Source organism: Lolium perenne, chromosome 2 (genome assembly GCF_019359855.2).
Source record: "Lolium perenne isolate Kyuss_39 chromosome 2, Kyuss_2.0, whole genome shotgun sequence".
Taxonomy (NCBI): Eukaryota; Viridiplantae; Streptophyta; class Magnoliopsida; order Poales; family Poaceae; genus Lolium; species Lolium perenne.
Window position 1 is genome coordinate 228,452,807 of NC_067245.2, and position 20,054 is coordinate 228,472,860.

Sequence of the window (20,054 nt, forward strand, 5' to 3'; positions counted from 1 at the left end):
TGGATTAGAATCTTTAGGAACATATATGAATTCTTTCTATAAGACTATATTGCACGATGTTATTAGGGAACCTTGACGTTGGACAATGAACATTATGTGGGTTCTCGACTCGGACAGAACTTGTCCCAGATCCCATATCCATGCATTTCTTCGAAAATCAGAGAATGAAAAAGAATATAAAAAGCGAAGAAAATAAAAAATGAAAGAAAAATCTATCTTTTCTGGGCCGAGCCATGTGGGAGCCCGTGAGGCGATTTGGCGCTACGTCTTGCATGAAGCGACAAATAGTGACCCGCGAAGCCCAGAAACGAATTGGCAGATCAGAGAAGAGAACACTTTGTGGCACCCACCACACAGGCACGCGCACCCGTCTGACCGTCTCTGCTGCGCCGCTGCGCCGCCGCGCTGCCCCCGCCTATTCTGGCTCGCCGCAGTGCCTGTTTGCGCCGTTGCCCCCCGCCTCTTGTGGCTACCACGCCATCGGGCCGCCTCGCCGGCCCCTGCCTCCGCTGCGCCGCCGAGGACGCGTGCTGACCGGGCTCGCTGTTCGCCGATTCACGTAGGTGCGCCGCTCCTTCTCGGCTGCTGCCGGACTCCTGCATTAATGTAATTTCTAATTCTTCTAGACCCGATCCGTATTTTTTTTTCATTTTTTGTATGCCTTAACCCTTGATTTGACGCGTTTCGTTACAAGTTATGTGTTATAGAACTATAGAAGATGAACACCACTTTCTTCCAATAGTATCCATACCCAGCCAATTCAACAGTATCAAGTCCACAAACTGAAACAGCTGCAGACATATGACCGTTTGTTGGATCGACCAAACATTTATTTGGCACTGGATTTTGTATCCTCGTACTATCAATGTAGTTTTTGACATGTTGTAATATACCTTGTTGGATCATGAGAATTAAGTTCAGTAAGTGTGCACTCGAGTGGCACTTTTTGGTTTCCAGGTTAGAAAGATATTGGGCAGCCATGCTCAATTTTTTTAAATGGAAAGCCAGACGCAAACTGAATCAAATTATATGTTTCCGTTTGGAAGTTACAAAAATGGAAAAAAAGTGGAATTACGGACCAATCGCATTCAATTCCATGAACCAAAAGGAGCTTTTGAATTCTCAGGGAAAACTATATGTGCTATGTTACATAAAATCTGAATTTTCTTGATTAATTTGGATTGTATCATGTGCTATAATCTTGGTGGTGGGGGTTGGGAAAATCATGTTATATGCTTGAATAAGTGTGCTTGCGTCAAGCAGTTTCCATAGAGTTGGGCAGAGAATATCCCTATTCTAAAACTGCTCTTTGTTTCTGTCTAACTTGTTCCATTTGCAGAATTGTAGGTACACAGCAACTGTTTAGCTTGCCTACAATGTCCATCTTTCGTTGCATTCTCCCAACAGTAGCAAAAGGTAGAGGTTGGAGAGGCTTTGCTACTGGGTTTCCTTCCGAGAGTATAGCAGAGCTCAATAAGGTAAGACATTTAAAACCTTTCTCTTTTGAAATAGACCTTTCTCAACTTTTGGTCTTCTGCTATCCAGTAATATTACTGAAACTAGACATATGCATTATTTGATGCTTTGGATAATGGATACAACAGAATTGTTGTGTACTTTGGCTTCGGACATAACAGTCAGTTTTTCCTCTGTGGCTGATAGGTAAACTGGTCTTATGCTTCTACAATCAAGCTTTGTTGTAGGCTTGTAGGGCATATGGTTTTGGCCAATTCCTATCTGCCCATTAACATGTATAATGTACCATGTTTTCTTTCCAATTTGTCATGATTTACAATTTACCACCTCATGTTTCCTTAGCTTCTGAATTATAGTATGCCGAAGGAAGTGTAAACTTTTAATTTTCCATCCGTCCCAAATTACTTGAATCATTATTGTCTTGATACTTATGCATCTAGACATGTAGGTACATTCGTATCTAGACAAAACGGAGCCAATTAATTTGGATAGAGGGAGTATAAAGATTTTTTTTTTGATGCAAAGGGATCACTCCCTGATTTCCATTAATAGAAACCAAGCTACAATGTTCCATCCAAAACGCCACAACCAGCAGAACGCACACCCACCAACAGGTTCAGTTTTAGAGACGAAGCAAAGAGAGGATTAACGACTAAAGAGATAAAACTCTTAAAGCCTGAATCCCCCCTTATAATTCGACACCACTCCCAGCTTCCAAACTAACAACAGAAACACCTCCACTTTGGGAGCCCCCGCCTCAAGAGCAGCTTCATCCTCCCAGTCTCGGCCTCCACGTCTCCCATTCTCGACTCGCCTGGAATATCTCACCCACGATCCGTTCCAGCACCTTTGCGCCCAGCTGTAGCTACAATGTTTTTTCCTCCGTTACCTGCAAGTTTGCGCACCAGTTAATCCAATAACAGCGTATCCAAGACCACAATTGGCTCTGCAGGCCATTTGTGTTCAAAGCACGCTAGATTCCTTGTTTTCAAATCCCCCACAAAACCGCAGCAACTCCCACTGAAATCATATTCTTTTTATTTTCCCAAAACCTCTCAGCCAAACATTAAAGCAGTTTTCAACACTGTCAAACTGACACCTAAATCCAGTTGCACAACTCACAATATTCCAAATGTATGAGCTAATGGACAAGAAAAGAAGAGATGGTTTATACTTTCTTCATGTCCACAAAACAAACAGTTCTTAGTGCATTTTCCTCTTTTTAGAAGAACATCTTTCGTTAGAATGCTTTTTTTTTCAAACTCTATTCAATGAAATGAAACGGAAAGGTCCTTTGTGTTTTTCCGAAAAAAAAGCCACAAAAGGGTTTTCACTCTCAAAGGAATTTTAAACTTCCGCATGAAATTATATGGGACAGATACATAATCCTGCATAGCAAGGTAAAAGGATTTAACTGAAAATGATTTAGAGGATGACAGGAGCCAAACCAGCATGTATTCCTAAATATTAAAAGTCAACTCCCTACATTGCTCTACCAGCTTGTTTCCATTCAGCTAGTCTCTCGCCTACAAGATTTCTACTAAAACTTAGAGAATTCAGTGTTGGAGGAAAGGCTTTCTAAACAGTGGTGTTGTGATTATTAGATATAGCATACAGCATAGGTAAATGAGATGCCAAAGTTGTATTTGTGATCCAAGTGTCCTCCCAAAATCTTGGTTTAGCACCATTTCCCACTTTAAAATTATAACATGATAAGAATAGAGGTTTTACTTCCATAAGGCCCTGCCAGAAGTGAGAATCCTCAACTTTCTGTGCGCATTGCCCCATGGTAGTATTTTTCAGGTATTTATTTTCCAGAAAACTTTCTCATTACAAAGTTTCCAGAGCCATTTGGAAAGCAATGCAATATTCATAACTTCCAAGTCTAGCACTCCTAAACCACCCTGGTGCTTTGGTAAACAAACGGTTTCCAATTTGACCAAGTGATATTTTCTTCTTTCTTCCAACTCCACAAGAAACCTGATCTGTACTTATCAAACTTCTTTCTGTTCCCCACAGGGATTCTATAGAAGGAGAGCATATACAGTAGGATACTGAAAGCGATGTGATAATTAGTAGAGTTCTTCCTCAAATGGACAAGTTTTTCCCATACCAGCGGTTAAATTTCTTCTCCAATTTCTCTCCACAAGGGTTCCAATCACTATTCTTCAATCGTTTCTCGTCCACAGGAACACCCTGGTATTTCATTGGGAGAGATCCAACTTTACAAGTGAAAATCTCCTCAAAATTTTGTCTGATTTCACAATAAACGTCAGTTTTGTGAAAGTTCATTTTAAGGCCTGACATTTGTTCAAAGAGACATAATATAAATTTAAGTTCCTGGCCTGTTCTGAATCGTCCTGTAGTAATAAGATCGTGCTGCATATTGCAGAATAGACACGCCTTTCTCTACAAGTTACGCCAGTGAGTAAACCTTGATCCACGGCTGTACTGATAAGAATTGACAACACGTCAGCACTGTAGAAAGCGGATCTCCCTGTCTAAGCCCCCGATGAGTATTGAAATATGGTCCAATCTCACCATTCACTTTAATCCCAACTTTACCTCCTGAAATGGTTTTCATCACCAAGACATTGAAAGCACTAGGAAATCCTTTCATTTCAAGTACTTGAAGCAGAAAAGGCCATTTGATTTTATCAAATGCCTTTTTCGAAATCGATCTTGAAGAGGACTCCAGATTTTTTGCTAGTGTAAATCATTAAGAGTTTCGCCCAACATCGCTGCACACACCTTTTTCTTTGTTTCGGAGCGGGGTAACCCCTTCCATGATAAATCTGTTTTTAAGAAACGCAGTCTGTGATTTTTATCACTCTCCAAATCACTTTTATTAGTCTATTAACAATCATTTTGGTTATGTTTTTTAAAATGACATTCAACAAACATATAGGCCTGTATTTTTGGATTTTATCAGCATCCACACCTTTAGCTACGAGCGTGATAACTCCATAATTAAGCCTATCAATGTATCTTATTGTCATTGAAATCATTTACCAATTGGAACAGATCCATGTGCACCACATGCCAGAATTTCCGATAGAAATCTGCATTGAATCTGACCGGGCCTGCAGCATTGTTTTGTTCCATTCCAAACATGGCTTCTATTAATTCCTCCAAAGAGAATCTTTCCGTTAAAATTACACAATCAGCATCATTAATTTTGTCCACTCCTGTAGGATCTAAAGCCACATTAGTGCACTCTGATTTTTCAAAAAGTGTTTTATAAATTTTTGTAATATAGTTTACCAAATTCTCTTCCCTTTGATCAATCCATTGTCTTGATGAAGGCTTACAATTCTATTTTTTTTCTCCTCCCATTAGCTTTGGCATGGTAGTATTTAGTATTATCATCACCCTCAAGTATTTCTTTCTCTCTAGATCTTTGTAGCTATTTCACCTCCTCTTCTTTTAGAATTGCTTTTAGTTTTAGGAGGCATTGTTGCTGATAAAGCCAGTCATCAGCAGACATACCTCCTAATTCTCCAAGCTTATCTAACCTATCAAATTCAAATGCTCGCTCTTCCTTCTGTTTCTTGATATCACTCTCAAAATTCTTGTTCCAACTTTTCAGCTTTTTCTTCATTCCTTTGTTCCTATTCAGCCACTTATCCAAAGAAATTTTCCCTCTGAAGTATCGTTTCCAAGTGTTGGAAACAATCTCTTTCAATTCACTTCTTAGGAACCAGCAATTCTCAAATTTAAATTGCTTAGGAATTTGTGCAGCCTCTCCTGTAGAGATCAACAGGAGAGTGTGATCAGACAAATTCCTATTCATAGCCGTTACTGTGACTAAAGGAAAATGCTCTTCCCGTGAGGGGGATACCAAAACTCTGTCCAATAACTCCTAAGTTGGATCCTCATGGTTATTTGACCAAGTGTATCTCCTCCCACCAAGAGAAATCTCCATTAATTCCCCTTGCAAAATAATTGAATTGAAAAGCACCACCCGGTTTATTTTTATCACTAGATCTTCTAGTGATATTAAAATCTTCGGATATCATTATCGGAAATTTTGTGTGTCTAATAATGTGCACCAAGCGTCCAAGCCCACTAGAAATTTGATTTTTCCAGCGGGTTGAGCATCACCATAAACTACCACAAGGTTCCAAGTGAAATTATCCTTCTTATTATTTATCAATGCCCTTATAAATAATCGCCAGTTTCTTTCTCCAAATATCAAGGTGTCATTATTTATCCCTAAAAGAATACCACCAAATTTCCCTCTTGAAGGAGTCCAAACCCAATTAAAAGCAACATCTCTCCCATTGAAGAGAACATTGTCTTTGGGAAATCCTGCCTAATTGTTTCTTGTATCCCTATAAAGTCCAGCTTATGGTTATCCGAAGTTTCTCTTATAAAATCTCTTTTATTTTATCTCCTGCGCCCCTCAAGTTCCAAATAAACCAGTTCAATATTTCTTCCTCTTTTTTGTTTTCCTCCTCAACACAGTCCTTACAGCAGTTTTAAGAATAAACCTCATTAGAGTGTTTATTTCTATCTCTCCTATCCAGTCCAGTCAAAACCAAATTGTGTATATTTATTTCATCTATATCTCCACCTTCTTCCTGATATAAAGCTAATAGTTCCTGAAGCACAAATTCTACATCACCATGATGTAGAGTAGTGTTTTCAGGCTCAACTGCCCCTCTCCTTTTATTAGATTCCATGAACATCGCCACTATGGCCTGTTCCGAGGGAGTATAAAGATAACAAAAACATACAGAAACTAAGTATCTCAAAAATGACTTTCTAGCATGCATGCTATATAGCGTACAATGTTTCAATATGTTTCATTTTGTGTAAATCGGACACATATTTCTAAACCACGATGAAACTTGCTGAAAGCCTGAAACTTGCCAGCACGGATCGTATAGCAGTGAATCAACGGCACAAACATGGCGTGCATGCTAGATTCGTCGCATTCGTAGGTTTCTGACATGGTTTTGTGCATTCGTGCATGTCCTGGTAGAAATGAGTTTACCTAATTTATTGTCATGGAATTCGAATGAACTATCATTTCATTAATAACTAACATGAACTCTGTAATCGCAGGAATTGGAATCAATATTTGGTGAATCTCCTTCATCCAGTCCTTTGGGATCAAGTCCTCCCCAGCAACCAGTCCAGCCCATTGCTGCACCCAGGGAGGCACAACCAGGGCTTACTCATGTTGATAGAAGTGGCCAGGCAAAGATGGTTGATGTCTCACCCAAACTAGACAGCGAGAGAGTGGCTATAGCCAGCTGCAGGGTTTTACTAGGAGAAAAGGCATTTAACTTGGTGGCATCAAACCAGATTGCCAAAGGTGATGTGCTTACTGTTGCAAAGATTGCTGGAATAACTGGTGCAAAGCAAACTAGCCACCTCATACCCCTGTGCCACAACATCAATCTCTCGCATGTTCGTGTTGATCTCACTCTCAATGAAGATGACTCTAGTGTCGTCATAGAAGGGGAAGCCACAACCATCGGGAAGACAGGGGTTGAGATGGAAGCAATGACTGCAGTAGCCATTGCTGGACTGACTGTTTATGATATGTGCAAAGCTGCTTCAAAGGACATTTCGATAACAGATATCTGTCTCCAGCACAAGTCTGGGGGAAAAAGTGGACGCTGGTCCAGAAACTAGAGGCTTCAGTTAGAAGTTATTTTTATAGATCTGTGCTAGCTAGAATGCTTAATTTTGAGTCGCCAGCTGAGGTTATTTCGAACTGTCTGCCTGTTGTAAATGTGTTGCTCCATGTTTTTGATATATATTACGCTGTGCTGGCAAATGCATATTTCCCATTATGTACTGTGCATTCTCCATTTCCCAGCTGCAATAATGCATACTGTTGTACACATGTCAAGTTGTCAACTAAGAAAAATATTGATATTTTCGTGTACTTGGATGAAGAGTGCATAAATGGACAGTTTTGTTTGTACAATTCAGATAAGTCCAACGCTCCCTACATCAAAATCATCCACAGGTGCACTTGAAACTATCGTCTGGATCCTGTATTTGATACTGATAAGACTTCCTTGTGTAATCTTCAGCATATGCTTGTTCATGTCAAGGTATCTGTTTGCTTCCGTTCAGTTACTTTCTGATGCTGAGGTATGAAAACATACAAAACTCAGCCTGTAGTTCATATTGACATGGTGAAGTTATTTGCAGGCAATGACAAAATCTTGGTCCTAACATCACACAACTGCTGTATCTTGGTTCCCCAACCAAATACAGATCCAGGTTTCTCTCTTTAGGTGGTATCATCTTTGCTTTCTGTTATTCTGATGATGTGGCTACTTTCAGATGATGCATGGGAAACATTAGTTTATCTTGGTGTTCTTAAACCTGCTTTTTTTTTTTTTTACCTATTTGCTGAAGATGCTGGAATTGGATCCGTCCCGAAATCCCTCTACTCATTAACGCCCACTTCGTAACTGAACCGATCCACATATGCATGTACGCCATCAGGTATGTATTCTATCGCAAACCTCTATCTCCGCCGCACAACTAACAAAATCAATACAAAATGCATGACCTGTGAGCTGCGACATCAAAATTGCATTTTTTTTATGCACACTTCTCGTGAGCGGACATCTCATGTTGCATATATATGAACAACTGAGCCCATAAATAGGCAGAGGCAGCCGCTAGAGGTAACATCCAACGAGTTAACCATGTACTGAGTATATTATATGCTTATCTGATGATTATCGTAATTTGTTCGTGAGGTATTAGAGGAAACTGAGCTCCGGGACTCTTGCATGCTTGAGGTAGCCCGACCCAACTAAGTAGAGCTTGCCAAAGCAAACCCGCAACACATGATACCATAGCTGTGCCAAAAAAATGAATCCGCAACACATGAATAACGGGATCATGTTGGAGTACTTGCCCCCCAAAAGATAGGATTGCGGCGTCGGGTGTAATGGGATCAAACCCTTGTACGAAATATCATTTGTTGGATGTCTTTTTAAAGCTAAGACAGTAGATATCATCCTGACAGATACCGATGGTGGCTCTGCTCCGGAGCAGGAGCACATTGCAAGTTTAAAAGCACCCACATGTTAGGTGGACCCTCGAACGTTGGCCGCTCGGGAGCAAGGAACCAACGCCCTTGTACCTGGAATGGATTGTCGAGGACCTCAATGTGCCAATAGGATATGCCGGGAGCATGTCGGAGTACTTGCCCCCCAAAAGATGAATGGGATCAAACCCTTGTACAGAATGCCATTTGTTGGATGTGTTTTTAAAGCTAAGAGAGTAGATATCATCCTTGTCGAGGATCTCACTGTGCCATTAGGATATGCCAGGAGCATTTCGGAGTACTTGCCCCCAAAAGATAGGATTGTGGCATCGGGTGTAATGGGATCAAACCATTGTACGGAATGCCATTTGTTGGCTGTGTAATGGGATCAAACCCTTGTGGAGTACTAAGCCACTAGGGCCTGAAATCTATGAATCGCTAATCTGTATCGAGGGAAAAGTAGATCGCCGGGGGGGGGGGGGTCTCGGTCTCGCCCCCCTGGATCCGTCCCTGCTCGAGATCCCTCTACTCATTAACGCCCACTTATTAACTGAACCGATCCACGTAGGCACGTACGCCATCATGTATGTATTCTATCGCAAATCTCTATCTCCGCTGCACAACTAACAAAATCAATACAAAATGCATGACCTGTGAGCTGCGACATCAAAACTGAATTTTTTTGACGATGTTGACAACCAATAGCAGAGGTTGACGAGCAGCCGCCAGAAGAGGGATGGCTTCTTCCGCCGGCCAGCGAAAGTCTGCGGCATGCTTCCATTGCCAGGAAGACATGGGATTTCACAAAAATAATTTCTCGTGGGATAGAGCTAATTATTCATGTTGGCACACACGAGTAACCTCTTCATGGCGTAGCCATGTAGTATTACTAGGCCATACCAAGTCGTATCCAAATGGTTGTATGGTTTTCAATAGGGTGTATGTAACACTTAATTATTTCCTAATGTCCATCATACCCTTAATTATGAAGAGGTATGGAGAGAGATCTGGTTGATGTGTTAAATTTAGGCCAAGGGGTTGCACTGAAGCAAAAGTGTTTGTCTAGTTATTGAGATTTGTGCTTGTTCCATACTGTTTTTGTACAAACCGGGACACCGACTTAGAGAAAGGAGAACAGAACTAGCAAATATCCTTTTCAGTTTAGGTTATATTTGGTCCCACATTGTGTTATTGCGTGATGACATAATGCATTTTTTTTTCGAAAGGACATAATGCATATATTAACATTTGTGCAGCGTGACATGGAGAATAGGTCCAAATGTTTCGCTATAAAAGCAGGAGGTGAGACAATGACTGTATAGACCAAAATAATGCAAATATTCTATGAAAATAATCTTTGGCCTTCATTGATCATCCTTTTCTTTTCCGATGATACATCAGTGATCATGTTTGGTCTAGTAAGTTGCCTGCTGCTTATATGACCTATACACTTAAGTTCTCAGCACAGGCTTTGCGAGTAGCAGTTATTTACATTAGACCGAAACAGTCCATGCCTTAACACTGGTGATGATCACTGCAGATCTGAAGTAGGTGGGATTCTTCTGTAGTTTTTTTCTTATTTCCACTACTTTGCTGTACGTCTCCTGTAACCTGGACACGTAGCCATGGACTACCTGAAACCGACGGTACGTACGATTATGTGGCATTCCAGTGTGTTCTTCCCTTTGACTACCGATTGCTTGTTGAAATATGTTAATCATCTCTGATGATGGCACCAGAAGAGGTCAATTTCTTCAAGGCGACTCAGAATTAGTTGTCGTGGTCAGTGCAAAGGAGAGCGAGTAAGCAGCTAGGCCTTTATAAACATCACCTGTAGATTTTGGTCAACGACCCCTTCCCTGGTGTCTGCATCGCCAACAGATCTTGCATGGCCGACATTTGATTATGAAACGGCAAGTGAGTTTTGCTCTCTGGTGATATGTATATTACCTTATTGGTAGCATCTTCTGAATTCTTCTGAATATGCGTTCCCGTTGTGCTGTTTGTAAGTTAGGTGGATAAACCCTGATTAGTACAAGAAGGTGAGAAATAGTACTTCCTCCTTTCACTGATGTAAGACGCTTCTTTCGTAGATACATGTATGATATACTTTAGTATATATGTTCACTCATTCTAGTATGTATTTAGTTTATTTTAAAATTTTAAATAGTCTTACATTAGTGAACGGAGGAAGCACTGCATACTCTTAGTCGAAACCTAGCAAAGAACAATTAGGTGAAAGTTTTGCCTCGCTCAATTAATTAAGAAGAAAATATCCAATTTTAATTAACAAAAAACCGGATGAAAATCGTTACAACAAAAATACAAACGAACAACACCCCACACACATGCAACTTCTTGAGGAAAGACATACCAACAAACTCTCCCAACCGGGCGAACACACATTTTTGAGCGAAAAATAAGTTCTTTGCCTAAGGTGTGGACGGACCCAAGCAGGTTTGTTTCTGGTTTTAGTTGCCAACAGCCTAACATTAGCATCTCTGTCATTTCCGTCAATTGATACCCTGGTTCCTTCAGCTTGAATTCTTCAGGTGCTGTCAGTTTGTTACGTTTTCCTCTAAACAACTGGCATGGTATGATATGTCTGAACACAAATTAGCAAGCCCAGTGTAAGAAATTTTACAAAGGTTGCAGTAGTGGTGTGAAATGGGAACTGCCACGTCAAACATGATATGTTATAATAAAACTATAATAAACTCGATGCGGAGCTGATGAATGCGTCGTAAGGATCTGGATGACATGCCTTGAGAATTTAGAGTCAGATTCTATGTTTTTGAAGAAGGAAAGTTAGACAATTGCTCTTCTCTAACTTTGCTTCACCATGTTAGAGGAGCTGGTTCCGCCAAAATGGCAGCGGTGAGCAGAGAAGGTCAAAAGGGAGGTAGATTTCTCGCTAGTCAAATCCGTAACCTTGAGCTTGGCCTGTAGGGTTAAAAAAATCAATGAAATTTCGCTAATTTCCATGGGTGCCGAAACATTTAAAATTGAAATTTCAGGCAAGATTTGAACTAATTTTAAAGCTAAATTAAATGATATGAAAATTCAGTGAAATGCCATGTTGTACAGTAATATGACGATTGTATTGGTAGTTTGTTAGTAACCAACAGCTCTGGCTGTTCATTAAAAAGAAAAATACCTATATCCTTTTTTTTCAAGCTACGAACTACTAACAGGTTTACCACTTTTACGGCGAGATTTTTAGAAGAAGGCATGGTATATGTACCGATCTCCTTTTTTTTTTTGCGGGGTTTTTTTTTTTGCGGGGTATATACCGATCTCCTTAATTAAATGAGAAATGGTACCCAAAACCACACAACACTCAGGTAAGTGAAAGCCAGGCGAAAACCCTTTGAAGTGGATTGGGAGGGAGTGGGGGAGAATTTTGACTTGGATGAGATTTAATCCATCTCAAACCATGCCAATCTGATTCGAAAATGTGTGAAACCGAACAAGGGTCTGATAGTATTGACTAATTCAGTCTTCTTATCGAGCTATTGGCTTGCGAATCTCGAACGCAGGCTTGAACTACGAGCTCACATTAGCCGCGCTCTGATCTAATAAACCTAAAACTTTGAAGAAAATGTGATACACCGCCATTGAGCGGAGACCCTGATCGGAGTTGCAGCACGCATCCATGGTGGCGAAGCATTGACAAAGCTCGATCCACCCGGCATAAAGCAACGAAACATGCACAAGGAAAACCCTATTCTTTAACGACGCGATCCCTGTCAAATTGATGGAAATTCGTTTCCTGAAGTCGCGGGTGCCGCTCGTACCAGTTGCCATTATCCGGACATCTCCCTGCTCTGCGTCACCCTTGCCGATCTGGCAAGTTTGAACCGTTCCACCGGCGGTACTTGCCCGAAAGAGAAACCGGCCGTCTTGGCGCGGTCATGCCATGCCCATGCGTGCGCGAGCGGAGCGGAGATCGACGTGGACAGGCGTTGACGGGATAAGGGCATCTCCAACGGGGCCAAACAGATATTTTTCATCCGTTTGCGTCTGCGCGGATAAAACATGCGCTCCAGCGGCTAGACGCAAAACGTCCGCAGCATCCGTCCTGATGCAAACGTGGACCAAATACGCGCCAAGAATGCGTATCCGCGGACGCATCCGCGTCCGTTTGTGTCCGGTTGGGCTACATGCAGCTCTCTCTCCTCCTTTAATCACGCATGCGGTCATTCCTAACCACACAAATAGAATTTTTTCCTCTCTCTCCTCTCTAATCACGCATGCGGTCAAATAAATGGGTCTCTGCCGCTGGAGAAAGGACAGACGCATACGAACATGCGGATGTTTTTTGTGTGTCCGTGCCCGACGCAAACGGACATAAATATGCGCCGCCTCGTTGGAGATGCCCTAAGCTATGCGCCCGTGATGACCTCCCGCGGCTCACGCGCGCGGGATGCTTCGACCGCTGCCGGTGCGACACGTCGTCGGGGACGCGTCGCCATCGCCGTCGCCTCCACCACCGGGAAAAGAAAGCCGTCGCGCTCGCTGGCCCTGTACCTGCGTGCGCCCGCCGTGGATGGATGGACGCTGCGTGACCGCGATGCCGGTTTGCTCGGCCACTCCGGTGCTCGTACTGCCATCGATCGGCATGCTGGCCCTGGACTTTGGCACACACACCCGAGCGTCTGATCCTGAACTACCACTCTAGTCTAGGGAAATGGCTCGCGATCTAGGGGACGAATCATTCAGTAGCTCGGCAGTAGCTAGGTACCGCCCACAAGGCCGACCACGTATAGCTGTACACTGCAGCACATTCGTAGGAAACCGACTCCATCGAATATCCGTTTTGCTTGCTTGAGATGGAAGCTTTGCACTGTGCAAATCGCACACACGCACGGCTACCAGGTGAATTGTGTCTGAATTCCACAGGCCGAGGGCTCGCGTTCCCGGGCCATTTCGATGATTGCGGATCGGAAAGCCACGGCCATGACAGTGTAGCTTCGTCGACCATTCTAGCGGCACATTGTGCACATGAGAGAGACAGAAAGAAGCCTTTTTGTCGGCAGCTGATCGATCTCGTCATTCTGAATTGAGCCACGCCATTGCCCATTGCCATCATGGGATCTAGCTGAGGGTGCAAGCTCTAGATATCAGCTAGCTAGGCAGGGGATACCATGGCATGGCTCATCAACGTCGTGCCGTCAATCAATCAATCAGGCCATGCATGTAGCGTCTCCAAAGTCCAAACAGAAAAAATGAAAATTTTCTTGTAGCTGGATCCACTTGGCACCTACACACAGTGCTGTGATGTACAGCTAACGGCAGCGCAAAACTACCAATCTGAGATCGATCACAATGTACCTTCTGCAGTACATCAGATATATGCATAGTTCCAAGTGCCTCCTCCCATTAGTGTATAGACTAGCAATGAGGGGCGCGGCGGCACGCCGCGCCATATGGTAGCTTGTTGGTAATGTTTATGGTGATAAATATTTATGGGTTGTAGATGATTCTTTTTTGTCCTTTTCAGAATTGGGTGTGTTCTGATTTTTTTGAGGCTTAGTTGTTGTATTGTTTAATTTTAGTAACCGGTGGGCCATAGAAAAGTAAAATTATTAATAAACCATCAAAACATCACATGGCGCAACCAAGCACCTGCAAAATTATGTGTGCAAAATTCAGTTATAAATTATAAGTGCTTCAGAGCGTTGCAGTATTATTTATCTTTTTCTTTTCTTTTAGAGATTTTGGGTTAAACCTTCTGATCAAAAATATTTATTTTCTTATTTCCCCAACTGTGATTAGAGGACAGTGTTCGATTACTTAACTTTTTGATCTATAGGTCTAAAATAACACGTGATTTTTTTAAGGATATAAAAATAACACGTGACTTTCGCTACACAATATGAATTTCCTGTTCCGTCAGTACGTTGGCGGCAACAACCAAGTGAGGAAGATACGGCCCAACGACGTCTATAGAGAATCCGAGCAACCGCGGCAAATGAGAACCTAAGAGCAATGGTTGCGACGACCCGGTGACAGCAGTGGCAACAATACATCGACGACTCAAACGGCAATGCATGTGTTTAGCAGGCTTTTCCGCAACTTGTGCTTCCAACAGGATCTTTCAAAGTGTTCCCAGGTTGTAGCATCGAGAGAATTCCATATGCATTGAGCAAATTTCAGTACAACAGAATTAGAATGCAGACTCTCGTCGATGATATTTCTGTGGGCGCTGAACTTGCACATTCAGGTGGAGATTCAGATGCAAAACTTAAATACATGCATATGTAAACTAAGTACAGGCAATGCAAGTTGATCATAAATGTATTACAATTTGCAATAGGCGAGCTACTCAGAAGTTTATTACTATCTCTGTCCATAAATAGATGCCAAAAGTTTGTCTAAATTTGAATGTATCTAGTCACGATTTAGTGCCGACGGATTTGTAGCATGCAATTTAGATTTATTACTAATATCAATCAAGGAAAAATAAGAATAGCATATAGACTTTGACTGGCAACGTGATTTCACATAAGAGTAACCTCATCATGTTAGACCAAACTATAGAACTTCTCATTCAAAAAAAAAAAAAAAATGGACCGCAATCTCTTAGAAGTGATAGCTGATAGGAATGTTCTCTTGTATATAGTTACATCATCTTGATCAAGTATTACAGATCTTCCTTATCCTCCTTTTCTGTAGCAACTGGAGAAGCCAGCCTCGCCAGAGTCGGTGCAGTGGCTACAAATTCAGACTGCGGTGTGATATTCTCGGCTGCACCTTTGCCAATTGCATGAACGATGATAAAGCTCAACTTCGTGCTCTGAAAGAAGGCATCGACCTTGCTGCTCCTGGTGTCACAGACCAGTTAATTTTAAGAGTGACTGTGGTACAGGCGCCGAAGGAATAGATAGATCAAAACTTCATGGTTTAATCAATGAAATTAAAATCAAAACATCAGATTCTTGGCTTTAGTCCATCATGCCAGTCTCCAATGAAATTTAGAAAATGCACACCACCCCACTTCTTTTCCCACACACGCACCCTCTTTCTTCTCTCTCCCTTGTGGCCGCCGCTGCAGCCGAGTCGTCAGTTCTTCTTCTAGTTTAAATCATAGGAGACTGGCATGATGGACCTTGCAAAGATCTTTCATGACTACTATGAATTATTAAGTATTAGTAGATTCTATTCTCTTTGTCGCAACCTGCTGTACACAACACTTGTTCTTGGAAAGGTATCTCAATATATCAAATCATCAGTTTTCCAGAAGAATGGCCAACTTGCAGCCTCAGATCACAAATTTTATTTTCAAGAACACCATAGTAGACAAAGACGTATATATCACGACCTAGAAGATTTTCATCAAAAAATATATTGGCCCATGCGAGCATTTCTTCATATGTGAACAGATATAATTTTGTCTATCACACATCTAGTACAATACCTGCGGTAGAGATGGCTCAGGTACGCAGGTCTATGTGAAGTACCAGATATTGGAGAACAATGGCTGTCCAAGCTACCAGTTCCAGCAGACCGCTGCCTGTTTATTGTGGTGCCATATATTGGCAAAGGGCACTCGGGGCAGCCAAGTTTGGAGGCGAAACAGAAGGATTGTCATGTTTCAACTGCAAGCTGCGCTGTTGAGAGGCACTTGTTCAAGAAGAGACATATTCCTGATCTACAAACTCTAATGAATCAATGATAGAGGAATCAACATTACAAAGTCAAAATAATAAATTCAGTAAGAACTATTCGTAATGACAATAAGGAAGCGTGTGATAATCACAACAGAATTCAGTACCTTCTCGATAGCAGTCTCCTTTGATTTTAACCTCCTGTACACAACACTTGTGCCTGGCAAGGTATCTAAATATATCAAATGATCAGTTTTCCAGAAAATTGGCCAGCTTGCAGCCTCGGATCACAAACTTTATCTTCAAGAACACCATAGTAGATAAGGACGTATACATCATGACCTAGCAGATTTTCATCATAAAAGAGATTGGCCCAATCGAGCATTTCTTCATATGTGAACTAATATAAATTTCTCTATCACACATATAGTACCATACCTGCGGTAGAGAAAAACTCACAAGTCAGAACAACTTATATATATGATAGGAGCAAAAGAAAAATAAAAGAAACCTAAATTAATCATTCATTTGCAGTATCTTATCATATGGCAAGTCATTAGTGAACTCCTATCACAACCTTTTTTGTTCTTTAGTCTGATTTGAACATAGTACTTAGTTATGTACAAACCAAATCTGAATGTAACTAAATAGCTGCAATATCAGAAATATGATGAGTCTCCTAATTTTCACATCTAAGACACAGTAAAGAAAAAAACCAGTGGAACCACCATTGTGTAGTTCTTCATTAGCAATCCCTATAGTAAAAGGAAAAGAAGTGTCAATCCAAAGGAAGTTGAAGAGGTTTGAAAGCAGTAAACCTAATCATTTGGTTGGAAAGTGGTCTCAACCACAGATCTGCATTCTAGTATCTGCATGTAAACCATCTCTCAGCCATGCTCTTTCAAAAATTAATATAGAACATGATAAGTAAGCACAATGTACATAAGGGTCTGGTCAAAGGGTGAATGATAGTTAGCAGGTATTTTTCATTTATTATCACCACAGATTTGATGCATATGATGCTCGAAGTTAATACTGCCTCAATAAGATTTTAAAAGCATGTTTTCAGTTAAGAAGATAAGATGAAGATTCAGTTAGCAAACAATAGACAAAACGACATTTGTGGTGTATCCTGCTTTTTACCCGCGACTTATATATGAATACAAATTATCAAAGTAAACAACACAAATTACCTTGCACACTTCAAATACATAGGTGCACAAAATTATCAGCTACACACTTGAAAACAAAAAAAAAATATATATTAATTTGTATGTTGAAAAAGAAAGTACTATGCATAATAACTTAGAAAGGGAATCGGTTTACCATGGTTTAATCAATCTGCACAAACATTATAAAGAAACATTTAGAGGTCACACGCTCAGCTGTTGCCAGACATGACCTTGCAGCTCATCGGCGGCACTTCACACTTCGGCGTGCAGAAGCGGCGAACTGAAAACAGAGTCACCGGACGAAGGTTTTATCCAATGGCAATGCAGAGAAAATAATTCGGATGTCAGAATGCAACAGATCATGCTACGCAACCCTCGCCAAAGAAGTGAAAGCCTTTATTCAGGAAGGGCAGGGATTTTGTTATCAATCACATTAGAAGAGTATTAGCTAGCTGACGTTGACCGTACTGAACCTTGCACATCTCATTTGTTTGGCTGTGTTCAGGGCAGCGGTAGTAGCTGCTCCGTGCGAGAATAATTGAGTTTTTTTTTTCCGTGGGGAAGAAGTGAAACGGAGAGGGAATTGAACCTGAAGCCTGAAGGGAGGAGGCGGATCAGGAGAAGCTAAGCACAGCGCACCAGTTATTGAGCATCTGGAGCTGGGCCTCGGGGACGCTGGTGTCGCTGTAACTGGGCTTCCTTCCGATCGTACCGGAGGCCGGAGACCGGAGACCATGCCCTGGAGGTCCTCGAACATCGACGCGGGTCTTGGCGCAGGCGCGGAACTGCTGGTGCTGCAGCGAGCTCTTGCGCATCGCCGTACCACTCCTTCTCTACTGCGATAGATAAGCGCGGCGCGGTGGAGTGGATCTGGGAGTCGTGATGGTTGATTGGTTTCGCCCTCCTCCCTCCTCCAATCCCCTCCCCTGTCGCCAGGTAAGCTCAGCATTATTTGAGAATAAAGCCGAGCAAAATCTTATGTGAAGGGGATGAGGTGAGCAGCGGGGAAAGAGAAGCAGACACCCAACCACGGCTGCTGGAGTGCTGGTGGATGTGAAGGCGGTACCGTCAGCTCTCTCTCGGGCTCCGGTGGAGGAGAAGGCCTGGTCGACGTGGGGGAAGCGCTCGCGGTCGTCGTGCCGCCGCTTGCCGTCAGATTCCGGCTGCACGACCAACGCCAGGCCCGTCTCCGTACTGGTCCGTCTGCGTCATCGCTCTCGGGTTCCCTCGTCCGCCTGCGCAAGCTGCTCCCATCGGTTTTGTTCGGTGTCCTGTACCGTCGTGCCGCCGTGCCGCCGTGCCCGAGGTGGAAGAGGAGGATGGCGATATCTCTTGTGTGGGTGCTGTTGAGAGAGAGGGCAGGGATGAGGAGGATTGGGCCTCACCTGCTACTACTGCTTGCCGTCGAAGGCATCAAGGACCTTCTCTCTGTTGTCATCGAGTCCGGCTGTTGCATCCCCTCCCTCCACCGGCCGCCGGCCACCTACAACCTCCTCTCTTTCCACCGGCAGCCGCTTGCCGTGTCGCCGGTCACCACCTGCTTTCTCGCTGCCTACCACGACAAATCTCCGGCCGGTGGTGTGGCTACATGATTTGTGATGGGAGAGAGACAATTGTATGAGACGTGGAGAAGAAACGGGAGGGATTGGAAGAGAGAAAGGGGAACAAATTTTCTAGATAGGTCCTAGCAGGAAAAAATGGTCAAAGCGGTGAGGCCAGTCACATCAGAAAACACCAAAACGCTAAAGAGCCCCCAAACTACACACAAGAGAATCACATGTTAATTCTGAGCAGATCCCAAAATTATGAGAAAAATCGAGTCAGTTAAGCTTTAATATAGTAGTTATTTGGCTCTAACTTTCTACATCTCTTCTGTGGTAATATTTGGCCTTTTACATATTCTGCAAAGTATTGTTAGGCAAAGAATGATCTCGATTCTCGAGATGACTTCTTTAAGTAAAGATATCTCATCTTGAGTCTTCTCGACAGCGACACAACGCGTTCATGATGCATCGACAATTAGCTAGTAGAGCTTGTAGATGAAATAACCATACACAAATAGTGAATATAATGTACCGGTGCATTATTGTTTTGCGGCTTTACTATTTTTGTGGATTTGCTATTTTTGATTTTTGGTCGGCTGAGAAAGATGTTACTTCTAACTCGAGGCAGCATCACATAAAAATGCTGAAGCTGCGCAAAATTTCTAAATTTGTGTTAGTAGTACACTATTTCCAACAGCTCAATTTCCTTTTTGGAATCGTTAACTTATAAATAAAAATTTCATAATCAACTTCTACACAATCTTTTTTTGTTATTTTGGACAAAACTCTAGTATAAAAAGGAATTTCACAATCGACTTACAAACGGACATTCTTCTTCTTAGAAGAAAAACTTCTTCACGGATGGGGGTGGGTGGAAGGTTACCACATCCTAGTCTCATTGTTCTTATATACTTTGGTGACTTATTTCTGAATTGCTTGATTTGTCGGGATCGACGTCGTGATGCCTTACAACCGTCGGCTATCTGCAATCATGCGCCTTCTGAGATTATGGTCATGCGTAGATATGGAAGCATCTCCCTAGATCACGGTAGTGCCGTCACCATATGTTTCCTGCCACAACGTGAACATAGCCCACATGACGTTATTCACATATAATTATTTTGCAGCTTTCTTTTCTTTTGTTTTCTGTTTTGTAAAATGGTCCCATTGGAACTTCAGGATAAATCACAACCAAAATAAACTCTCTGGTACGCAGAAAATTTGA

At 42.2% G+C, this 20,054-nt stretch overlaps 1 protein-coding gene and 1 long non-coding RNA gene across 4 annotated transcripts; one reads left to right on the plus strand and one right to left on the minus strand.

Annotated features, from left to right (window-relative positions):
* Positions 1 to 351: 351 nt before the first annotated feature.
* On the plus strand, positions 352 to 7,378 carry LOC127335122 (uncharacterized). Of its 2 annotated transcripts, none has more exons than XM_051361714.2 (3): positions 352 to 606; positions 1,340 to 1,478; positions 6,547 to 7,378. In XM_051361714.2, exons 2-3 carry the CDS (start codon positions 1,377 to 1,379, stop codon positions 7,120 to 7,122), a joined length of 678 nt encoding a protein of 225 aa, XP_051217674.1. In that variant the 5' UTR covers positions 352 to 606; positions 1,340 to 1,376; the 3' UTR covers positions 7,123 to 7,378. The 2 variants fall into 2 exon arrangements, with proteins under 2 accessions (XP_051217674.1, XP_051217673.1); XM_051361713.2 differs by having other exon boundaries at positions 353 to 563.
* A 7,838-nt stretch (positions 7,379 to 15,216) lies between these two features.
* LOC127335123 (uncharacterized) lies at positions 15,217 to 18,573 on the minus strand. 2 transcript variants are annotated; one of them, XR_007872605.2, is made up of 3 exons: positions 16,281 to 18,573; positions 15,924 to 16,166; positions 15,217 to 15,330 (listed from the first exon to the last, which is right to left on the minus strand). It is a non-coding gene; the product is annotated as an uncharacterized lncRNA (long non-coding RNA). The 2 variants fall into 2 exon arrangements; XR_011752435.1 differs by having other exon boundaries at positions 15,217 to 16,166.
* Positions 18,574 to 20,054: the final 1,481 nt, after the last annotated feature.